At 42.2% G+C, this 11,016-nt stretch overlaps 1 protein-coding gene across 2 annotated transcripts in view; it reads left to right on the top strand.

The window, feature by feature from the left end:
- Positions 1 to 2,571: 2,571 nt before the first annotated feature.
- Positions 2,572 to 11,016, top strand: part of tmod4 (tropomodulin 4 (muscle)) — a 179,933-nt gene continuing 171,488 nt past the window's right edge. For both annotated transcript variants that reach the window (XR_008532158.1, XM_054622442.1), the window contains exons 1-3: positions 2,572 to 2,696; positions 9,879 to 10,056; positions 10,842 to 10,998. Coding sequence is in view for 1 of the 2 variants with exons in the window: in XM_054622442.1 (XP_054478417.1) it covers positions 9,955 to 10,056; positions 10,842 to 10,998 (259 nt within the window). In the remaining variant the exon portion in view is untranslated. The remainder of the gene's footprint in view (positions 2,697 to 9,878; positions 10,057 to 10,841; positions 10,999 to 11,016) is intronic.

The raw sequence follows: 11,016 nt of genomic DNA, 5'->3' as shown, positions 1-11,016 counted from the left end.
TATGATAATTTCGCAATATTCAAAGCTCATATTTCATCACGATTGCACTGGTTCAGAGGCAAAAGTCTCAGAGATACATATATCAAAGCCTTAGCGGGTATAACTGAAACTATCCATGGGATAAGTGCGAATATATACCGTAGCATACGATCCACTTTATTTTTTTTGACCTTTGTGTCTTGGAAGCATCTTGCGTTTGTTTTTCCATGTCATGCTTTTCCTCAACTTGCAAAATGGGTGAACCAACCCTTTAAGAAAATCAGTTATATGCAAAGGCCGCAGGTGCAATAGATCACATCAGGGCGTGCAGAGGAATGTGCAGACTTGCAAGAACAGAAACACTGAACACATGAAGAAAGTGCTTAAATGACAGAATAGAAAAGTACAAACGGTGTGAGAACCCAGGTGCTTTTTTATTCACACTCGTATCGGATTATGCGGACACTGCTGGGAAAATGAAAAACGAATGAATGCTGAAGGCACTCTGTTTGTTGTTGGCTTCTCTATGGTGAGGGTTATAATGGGAACAGAATGCAGCCAGGTGGCATACACACTCAGGTGTGCAGTATGTGAAACATCTGTCAGGGATCAAAGAGATGAATGGCTTTTTTTGTGTTAAGGCTTCAGTTGCGAAATCATCTTGAATAGACATCTTTCAGTATTATATAAATAGCACATTGAAATGATTCTGTTGAGTAGAATCAAAAGAAGGTTTCCCAGTATCGCTTTCGGAATGAACCACACGATAATGTTTTTCTTTTTTCCTAACAAAATGATACATTTATCCCCTCAATAATGAGCTCACTATTGCTCGTTGCAAGTCTTGTTTTTCTCATGCAGCCCTTCGGCTCGTTTATAGCCAGAGTGCCAAACACTGGAGGGCTTTGTACAGTCATAAACACAGGGTTGCCTGTTTGATGGCAATGATTTCATAAGAACATCAGAGCTGCAGTGTTAGTGGTTAGTGTCTGTCTGCTGCCATCTAGAGGCGTGTAGATGTGTGCAGTCTGGTTCTAAAAGCGTGTAGAAAGTGCAGGAAAATGATTTAATTTAAGATCATGGTTCCTGGAAATTTAAGTTGAGGTAAGGGAAAAAAGATCCTCTCTTAGTGCAGTAATCAAACGGGTTGTTCAGGGAAAACAGGTGAATTACAGAGGAAGTTTGCTGAGGTAAGCTAGTCATTCATTTTCCCTCTGGAGGGGAATTCCTTACCTGCTATTTCTTAAATGACAAACAAGGGAATGACTTTAAATAATGGTGTTACTATTATATGATAAAGGTTTACTACTTAGCTACACACTGCCTAATAATCAGAAAATAAGTGAGGGATAAAAGAGATGAGAAATGAAAGAGAAAAAAATAATAAAATACCTGCCACACAATCATTTAGAAATAAATATAAATGTGGATTAATTAAAAAATATGCTACAAGTATAGGTCATAGGCTGAATACAATAGTGCTTTATTTAAATTGTGTATAAATTGATTTGGGTTGTCACTTTGTTGGGATAGCTCCATGGTAACAATGTCAAGTGCTGCCAGTGTGGGAAAATAATAATGAGCATGCACACAGCTGATTGGCTGTTTCCTCTGCTTTAATTTGATTGGCTATTTAACTTATGTCGTCATTTGCTCCTAGCTAAGAAAGTTTGTTAGAAAGATTAAACACATCAGTACTCACCAATCGTGGCATATTGTTATGAACCAAACCTCTGTTGAGAATTATCAGATTTAACGTGCGAGGTTCTTGAGACAGAAATGGCTAAAGCTAACTGCCAGCTTGTCAGTGAAGACACTTTTATTCCCCTGCATCATTCAGAGGAGAATGAGGAACATTTGGGCAAACATGGCTACCCAAACGTAATGTTTAGTGACTTTGGTAAAGTGGCTTGTGGAAAAACGCTGCTTTCTCACACTGAGAATGAACCACACTGTGAAATGGGCGGTATGAACATACATATAGGTTAATGCTAAAGGGCGAAACAGTTGCTAGTTAATTCCTGCTAATACAGGACATGACTTGTTTAAAATATCAAGTTAAGATACAAGTTCAATACTTTTGCCTGTAAGATTTCATGGATGTACAGAGTGACATTGTTTTGTCCATAAGTTGAGGAAAATAAGCAGGCCTCTGTTGGCATTACATACGAGTATCAGAAGCAGAAATAGTAGTAAACGTGGTTTCTATCGCACAATCCATGCAGAAAAATGCACGTTTTCATCATAAGATTATACAATAAAACAGTAACGAAGTATGATGTATGAAAATACATAGTGTAAAATATCTACAGATAGAAAGAAACGGAGGTCCAAAGTACAACTCGACTCAAACCACTAGATGTCAGCCCTTCTCTTTCTGTCTGACTGCACTCAGTTTTAATTGGATGACTGATGAACATGAGTTCATGCCCCACTTCTCTCCCCCTCTCTCTTTCTCAAAATGACCCCCCCTTCTCTCTTTCTAGCAACCAAAATAACAAAATGCTGACTTCTCAAAGTGCTGTCCGTCAGCATGCCTGTTTCAGCATAGCAGCCACTCAAGAGAGAGGGGGAGTAGAGAGAGAGAGAGAGAGAGAGAGGGAGAGAGGGAGAGAGGGAGGAGGGGGGAGAAGAAGAAAAAAAAGAAGCAACTTTCTCTGGTTTCTAACTGCAGGCTCTGCCTTGCCGAGGGGCTTCATCACTGCGCTTCTGTGAAGGTAGGTGTGAGGCTGCTTCCTTCTGTTGCTCTGTGTATTTTTTTAAAGAGGGGAGGGGGGTCCCCACTTTAATCTTCCCCTCCGGGTTGCCTGTTTGGGGGCAGAGTGGGGGGTTCACCCTCTCATGTGTGAGACTGTGGATTATTGTGTCCAAAGTGGGACAAAGCTAGAGAATGAATGGTGGACATGGGTGAATTGTTCCATAATCAAATGTTGCTGTGCTCCAATATATATATATATATATATATATATATTTTATTAAACTGGATTTATATTTATGTTGATGTTTCCAGGCTGAAACTCTCCACTTGTGTCACTCTATGGGTGGCTTCTGCAGAGGGTCAGCTGAAAACTGAAACAGTGTCGCTCTAATGAAGCTATCGGTGTGGCATGTGGCCGGGTTGAGCCGCTCTGCTCATCGCTGTGCCGTTAACTCGTCAGAGGGGATTTGGAGATGTTGCCTCAGTGGGTCGCAGAGTTTGGAGACCGGGAAAGGAGGGTTACGTTTGCCCTCCGCCTGCACAACCCGTCCAGTTAAGGTCCATTAGGGTTGGACATTTGATTATCTGTCACTGGATTAGATTGTCTTTTGGGGGACTGATGTCTTCATTGTGGTGGACGATGAAGTTGTAAAGGTGCGACCTTTTCTGCAGAGTCAACTGAGTTACAGTGGGTTTTTTTAATGACATACGCCACCAAACAGCTTGTGAAACAGCTCCAATTTATTCAATTATTTTCAATATCTGAGTCAGTTTTCTGCATCAGTTCCAAATTGGCTGACCTTGTTCCAAAAAATACTGAACGACACTTTTCAGACTTCCCTTTTGGAGCAAAACCTATGCATCCGAGATGTTCTCTGGGCCTAAAAATGGTGCTTCGATATACAGTCTCAAGGAGCAACCCAAGCCGGGGAGGATTCACACGGCTGGAAGTAGCTGACTTGTGAAGCTAAAATTAAGCTGAGGGCAGATTTGGAATGTTACACTTGGGCGGTAAGACGTGGAGAAGACGACCCGCGGATGGTGACAAATCTCCTGAGTGGTCGGTGGCAGAAGGGCAACTTGCATCATTTAATGAATAATAAAATAAATAAATAAAACTTTTGATACAATTACACAAAAAGTAGTCCTCTACCTAACAAAGATCAGGGAAACTGAGAGAGATGACCTCAAAGTTTATATTCTGCTCCAGTAAAAACAAACGCCCTGGCACAGAAGCCGAGTGTAAATCATTCTGGAGCATTTATGAGTGTACAACCTTTGTCACTGTGAAATCCAAACCCTTGTAATGGTCTTTGACTTATAAAACACATAGTAACTCACTGCTGCCTTTGAGTTACTGGGGCCCCTTAATGCAAGAGGACAATAAGAAAGGAAACAAGCTCACATGCAGTGAATCAGGGTTTTTACTGCACGTATCACCTAAATAAGTGCCTTTTTTCCCACAGACAGTGTGCTCTTCAAATGACTCCATGAACATGTACAGATTCAGACAGAAGCACCAGCCGTGAAATCTCTGGATACTTTAACTGCCGTGCCCAAAGTGCCCATGCGCAAAGCTCAACAGATGGTTGGAGTTGGAAGGACAGAATTGGTTGCAATGATCGGGGCAGTCGGAGCAGCTGCTTTAGCTCCTGTTGGAGGAAACATGTTAGCTGTGATTTAGAATGGTGGAGCCCAGTTTCACCTCGTACACTGTTGAGGTACAGTCGCATTACAATTATAAACATATCCTCCACCTCTCGTTCACTACTATCAGAACCTTTGGGACAAAACATTCAAGCTGCTAGAGTTTAATTTGAGTTCAGCTGTTTTCGAGCTGTCAGTCTGAGGAAGGCCCAACTCCTTTGATCGCCCTGCAAACCAAGTCTGCCCAGGTGTGTTCTGTTATTCTGGTTAATTAAACTCTATTCTGTAGTTCACTCATTCAACACTGGATTTACTATATAATCAGTAGTTTACTCTATTGTGAGCAGCAAATTGATATTCATTTTGTGTGTCTGTGTCGCACAACAGGGAATTTTGCATCTATAATATTCAACACACTGTTGGATTGTTAGCAGAAAGTAGTGTACAGGCCACACTACCATCTTTGTTCCATTGTTGGATGTTTTTAAAGGCACTACTGTGCATAAAGTGCATCAATTTTACTTTTAGAATTCAGGCACTTAACTCACAGTTGAGCTTTGATTATAATCAGTTTTTGATCCAGTTCCAAGTTGGTGAAATTAATGAATGAGGTGAAGCTCAGACTCTTGAATCTTTTATTTCCTCTTCTGTTATAAGTGAGGATTCCCTCGTTATTTCCCTGAATACTCAATAGAACATTAATACTTGAGTTTAAGTTCTAGCATTGTTTTTGGTTTGCCAGACAAAATCAGATACTGGATGATGAGTTACACATTTAATAGGATTCAGGCTCAATTGGTCTAGTATTAGGATGATTTTTTCCATTCTGCTGCAATGCTAAAGCCCAACTTTGTTTTAAACACACACTGAAATAAGCTTTTTGAATTTTCTCTGATTTAAGGCTTCTCATTAAATTGAGTTGCCTGTTTAATGTTCCGTTCCCTCGTTGTGCCACATAACCGTAATTATGACATTTATCTCAGGAGGAAGCTAAAATGATTTTACTGTTGAGCTAACGATGACAAATTCTGCTCTGACTTGCTAAAAAGAGTCACATGTCAGGGTAAACAGTGACTCTGTGAGCTTTTTCTGGAGTTCACAGACCAGAGAAACATCTCCGTGTGTGCAGCAGAAATTACTGGGTGTTGAGGGGCTGTCATGGTTGACACTTCAACAGTTGCCAAAGGAGTGGCAAACCGGGGTGGTGGTTCCCCTGTTCAAAAAGGGGGACCAGAGTGTGTGCCAATTACCAGGTGCTTCTCAGCCTCCTGGTAAAGTCTACTCCAAGGTGCTGGAAAGGAGGTAGGGAACATTAAACCTCTGTCACACAAAATCTGACCTGGCTCTCTTTCACATGCGGTTTAAATATTGAGCAGCTGTCATTAACCAGCCCCAATAAAATGTAGATAAACATTTAGAACAGCTAAAGTCAGGGCTCTCATAAAGACGGCATCTGCAGGTGCAGGAGATGGTTGAGATTTAAATCCTGGAAAAAGAAACGTCCGGAGCCAGCTGGCAGCGGCAGGTGACGGCCACTGCTCCCAGTTTGTTGTGGTTCATATAGAAATCCTGCTGGGACTGCTGGTGACAGATGCACATTCAAAGTCCAGCCTGTTTCCAGTGCGGTCGGAGACCTCCTGGCATGTGGAACGTGCCAAATTAAATGTCAAAACAAATGAAAACACAATGGTGGGCCTGGCTGTTTGTCCGCGCACCACAGGGGTATTGTCTATTATCTGCCAAAGTCCGTGCAGTTTTTTTGATATCTTAACTATTTTATGATAATTAACTAATACATTCAGTGATACTATGTAATCTGGATTTGTAGTTCCCTATACCATGCGAGAAGAGGAAATGTACCGTTATAAGACCTCCCCCCCAAACCAATGATCTCTTTCTAAAACTGTAAATGTCAAAGTATTTAGATCTTCGGTTCCTTGACTGGCAGGCTGCTGGCACGCAGTGGTCTGAGCCCTCACACTTAGCTCAAGTGTCAGAAAAACAGCCATGCATTTAACTCAACAATAAGCACGGCTCAAAGGCTTGACTGCCGGCAAATCACATGAGCCTCGTTTGGATGGCACTGGGTCATATTCACTTCTTAAGTCACAGACGGCTCTCTACGTCAAATACAGCAATAAAGCCAATAAGTGACTGTAACAACAAGGATTGGGAAAAGTTAATGGATGAATTACAAATTTGCAATGTTTTCATGTCAAAGTGTCTTAGATGTTAGATACGAGCTGAAAATGGATTTACATAAAGCTGAATAGACCAATTAAAACAAAAGTTGCGTAAATTAATCAAATAGGGACAACTTGGAAATTGTAGCATGTTAAACAACCACACAGAGTTTTAATTTAACTTGCATCATTTGATGCTTTACTGCAATATACAACATACTATTAATATCTGACTGATGTATTTAATGCATTGAGAAAGAGTGATGTCTTTAATGACAATTTCCCCAAGTGAAGATACTTAAAGTTTCAAAACTGAAACTTTTGGCTATACATCACCTCACTACTTGCTACAAAGATCATACTAGTGGGGCCCAAACATAGGTTGTATATAAGAAGTGGACGTAGTCATCATGACGTCACCCGTTGATTTGTGGTCTGCCGTTGTGAAGCCTCAAGTTCGGCGATTTCGCTGTCGCCATCTTGGAATACGGCCATTGCCATGTACATTTTTAAAACAGAAGTGACCATATTTGGAAAGATGAGGAATAATGCAGAGACGCCGTATCTGGTTCTGGTCCGCCCTAAAGCATCCCCTGCTTTATGGTCTGTTTGACTCTAAATGGAGCATCATTTACTAAATGAACATCATGCTGTATTGAAGAAGACTTGAAACTAGAGATTGAGACCATAAACTCATGTTTACAATGTTTACTGAGGGAATAAATCAAGAGAGAAGTAGAGTCATTTTCTCATAGACTTCTATACAACCAGAGGAGTCGCCCCCTGATGGACAGTAGAGAGAATGCAAGTTGAAGTCATGTCCGCATTGGCTTCACTCGGCAGAACTGTAGGTTGCCGCCTGGGCCCGACAGTGAGGGTTGCCCAATGTTATGGCCTTTTGGTTGTCATCAGTTGAAACAATTTTTTAATGTATAAAAAAATAGAGACAGCAAATAGCAAAACGTGCATCCCATAATCAATACATTTTACATTTTTGTCACATTTGTGATATTTAAATATTGCTGTTACAGGTGTGTTTAGACTTGGAGGCTTATAAAACGTTTAATCCCAGACCAGGTAGAGTTATCCTCCACCTGGTCCTTAGAGCTGCAGCCTCCTTCCCCTCATCCTTTTTAAATCTCCTCCATCTTCCTCTACAATCCGGTGTTTGTGTCGTTGGCTTTACGCATTAGAGCCACACAGCCTCGGCGAGGAAAAAGAGAGATAGAATTTCAGAGGTCTTGTCCAAGGAGAAGATCTGAAACATTCGCTAACACACATACCAAGTTATCATTCTTTGATTCTGTAGCAGGTATTGTTTCATCAGCCATATGGTGTCCATCTCCAGTCACAAGAAGTGTGTATCCTATGTGAGTGTGTCTCCTCTCTAATGAAGTGTAATCTGATAACTGACTCCAAACAAACAGGCCTTACCTTGAGAAGAACAAGGTTATGGTCACATAGTTTGTGTGCCATTGGAGCCAATAGTTCTATTCCCATGGCGACCGAGATTCTGTACTGTTGTCAAGGAAACCATGGATGGATAAAGAGAGCTGGATACAGGGTTGGAGCCTGCGAGTGCGATTTCTTTAACTCTGCCTTCGAGCTATATGATATTAACTGTGGATTTGGCAATTTTTTTGACAACTTAAAGGACCTATTGTCTTAATTAATGTCTATTCTAGCTTTACCTAAAAAGAAAATGATCCGCTGAGTAACAGACGTCTCGGGTGGCAACTTTGCTTACCAACACGTTGCATATTGACAAAAAAATATGATGACTAATTGTGAAATCAGTTTGACTTAAACATTACAGTATTTAGTAGCAGTTTATTACAATTTCTTGTCATTTTTGGCACATTTTGTTCTGTTTTGGAGGGTAAAAGACCTTTATGTAGCTGGAAAAAGTTGTATGGATATCATTTCTTCTAGTAAAAGTACAAGTTGATAATTGCCTATTTCACTAAATATCCCTTAAATGAATCCCTGAGCATAAATGTGACTGTTTACTTGCTGTAAAATACATGAACTCCCGTTGCCATCACAGACATGATTGGCCCCTGACATTATACAAGCGGGCTGGCTGAATCACACCACGTTCTGTGACCTGAGCTGCGATGGGTTTTCTTCTCTGGCCAAGTTTGGATGAAATTTGGAGCGAAAATGAAAACATTGGACCTCACAAACCTGATAGCTGCATTACTCATAATTTGACCTAGAGCCATTATTGAGGAATTGTATTCCCTAGTTTGAGGGCTCCTCTGTGTAGTTTGAATCTGCTGCTCTTTGCTTTATCAGACACCGTTTGTTGTTGGGTGTTTTTTTTCATCGCTGGGTGCTGATATGTTTCGGGTGTGTCCACTACTGTATGGGCGAGTGTCCGTCAATGATAAATAAGGGATTGCACTTTCCACCCTCTCCAATCTGCTATTCTTAGTCTCTGTGTGGTGAGCTAAGGGTTTAGAGTTACAAAGACTTTGCACTCTCTCTCTTTTTCACTTTCTTCCCTTCTCTGCCTCGCTCTACCTCTTCGTCTTTCAAACATCAGTGGGTGGTTGTTCACATCTCATGTGTTTTTTTTAAGGTGAGAATGAAGCTTATGTCGGCGTGTGTGCTGGGAGCCCGCTGCAGCATATTTATGCAGCCTCTGCCCTCCTGAGAACTGCAGATTTGTTATTGGAAATGCATCTATTATTATCATCACCACATTATTGAAGCTGTCTGAACAAGGCAGTTGATAAGCTCAATGGAGATCATGACACTGTTTGGCAAGGACGGTGGTACTTAAGGGGGGGGAGTCCCCAGGTGAAATAAGGACATAGGGATTTCTAATTTTGTCAAATAGTTTGAAAACCTAGGGGGCGCCCTGGTGTCCTAAGGGTCAAGGTGCCATCCATGAGCTGAAATGTCCTCGACTCACAACCATCCAGCAATAGATCGGATCCCTTTCCACCTGGACAAAGACCCACTAACATTGCAAACATCTGGCTTTGGTCTTCAGTTGGAAAGGTTACAACCAGCATTCATTCCCGGGTAGAATATTTCTGCAGTAATCACAGGTCCGGCTATGTGAGGCGAGGGCCGCTGTGAAGCTGACATGGGGTCGGTGCCGTGAACAGCTTGCACTTTCCGAACCGAACTAGATTCGCTGCTGGATGAAATGTGCAGGGAGAGAACCAGCCCACCGGCCGAGAAGTGTAAAAATATGTTCTGCTACACTGATGTGCTACCGTGTAACTTTATTTACACTAATTGTGTTGCTAAGGGCGTAAACTCCTAATGAGCAGAGGACACAAGACACCGAGAGAAAAACAAACTCTGATATCCCCCCCTCCTCTCTCTCTCTCTCTCTCTCTTCCCTTCTCTCACAGTGCCCTCTCGCCCAGGGGTGTGCAGCGGTGTGTATGAGAGAGTGTGTGTGTATGTGAGCCAGAACCCTAAGGAGCCATGTCGGACCCCCGGGACATCGACGAGGATGCCATCCTCAAGGGCCTCAGCGCCGCGGAGCTGGACCAGCTGGAGAATGAGCTGCAGGAGATGGACCCCGAGGTATGAGGGAGCGCTTGATAATTTGAAACCAGCCAGGTGTTTCGGCTGCTGGTCTCTAATCCGACAGGGATTTGTTTGTCAGATCTGGCTCCTGTGGTCCAGAAATCCTGCAGGTTTTTTGTTCCTGTATCTTCACGGTCAGCGAACCTAAAAACCTGCAGGATGAATGACATCAAAGATTGAGAGGTTTATCGCAGTAGGCCTCCCTTCAGTGAACCCACGCAGTGATTCAATTTGTTACAAGAAGTGAGCAGCAGGAGAACGAGGGCAAAAGATCAATTGAAGCGAAATCAAGCGTCAAACTCAACCAGTAAAAGTTACTGTTGCCATAACAAAGTTGTCCAAATTAATATGATAAAAAAAAGAAAATGATTTAGGCAGATGCAGCGACTGATTGGATTGAGCAACGCCCACATGTTCAGAATTGTGAGATACATGTTGTCAAAATAGGAAACTGTGAAAATGAACTGATCTAATTTGTATCGTCACTGCAGAACCATGTAAATGCACCTTTATATACAAACAGGTCTCACTGAATACTGAGAAAAAAGACATTTTAGACCAATGGGGACATCCAGCCATAATTTTTTGGTTGGGAACTGTAATATCCACATGTAATGTTCAGCCAATTAAAGTCCCAGTCAGTAATTAGAGATACCTGACTGCAGCAGATGTCTCCAACATGTTAAACCCACTACGCTGAGGTAACAACGAGTCTGTTCTCTCGTGTTCTCTCGTCTTAATGCCGCATAAACTTAACATTTGATCCTGTGTTCTCTTCCCAGAATGCCATGCTGCCTGCCGGCTACCGGCAGCGTGACCAGACGAAGAAGGGCCCAACGGGGGCGTTTGACCGCGACGCCCTGCAGCAGCACTTGGAGAAGGAAGCCCTGGAGCACGAGGACAGGGACGACCTGGTGCCCTTCACTCAGGAGAAGAAAGGTGTGGGGGGGACGACGA

The sequence above is a fragment of the Anoplopoma fimbria genome, chromosome 20 (genome assembly GCF_027596085.1).
Source record: "Anoplopoma fimbria isolate UVic2021 breed Golden Eagle Sablefish chromosome 20, Afim_UVic_2022, whole genome shotgun sequence".
Classification (NCBI taxonomy): Eukaryota; Metazoa; Chordata; class Actinopteri; order Perciformes; family Anoplopomatidae; genus Anoplopoma; species Anoplopoma fimbria.
This window is presented reverse-complemented; position numbering and strand designations above follow the sequence as displayed.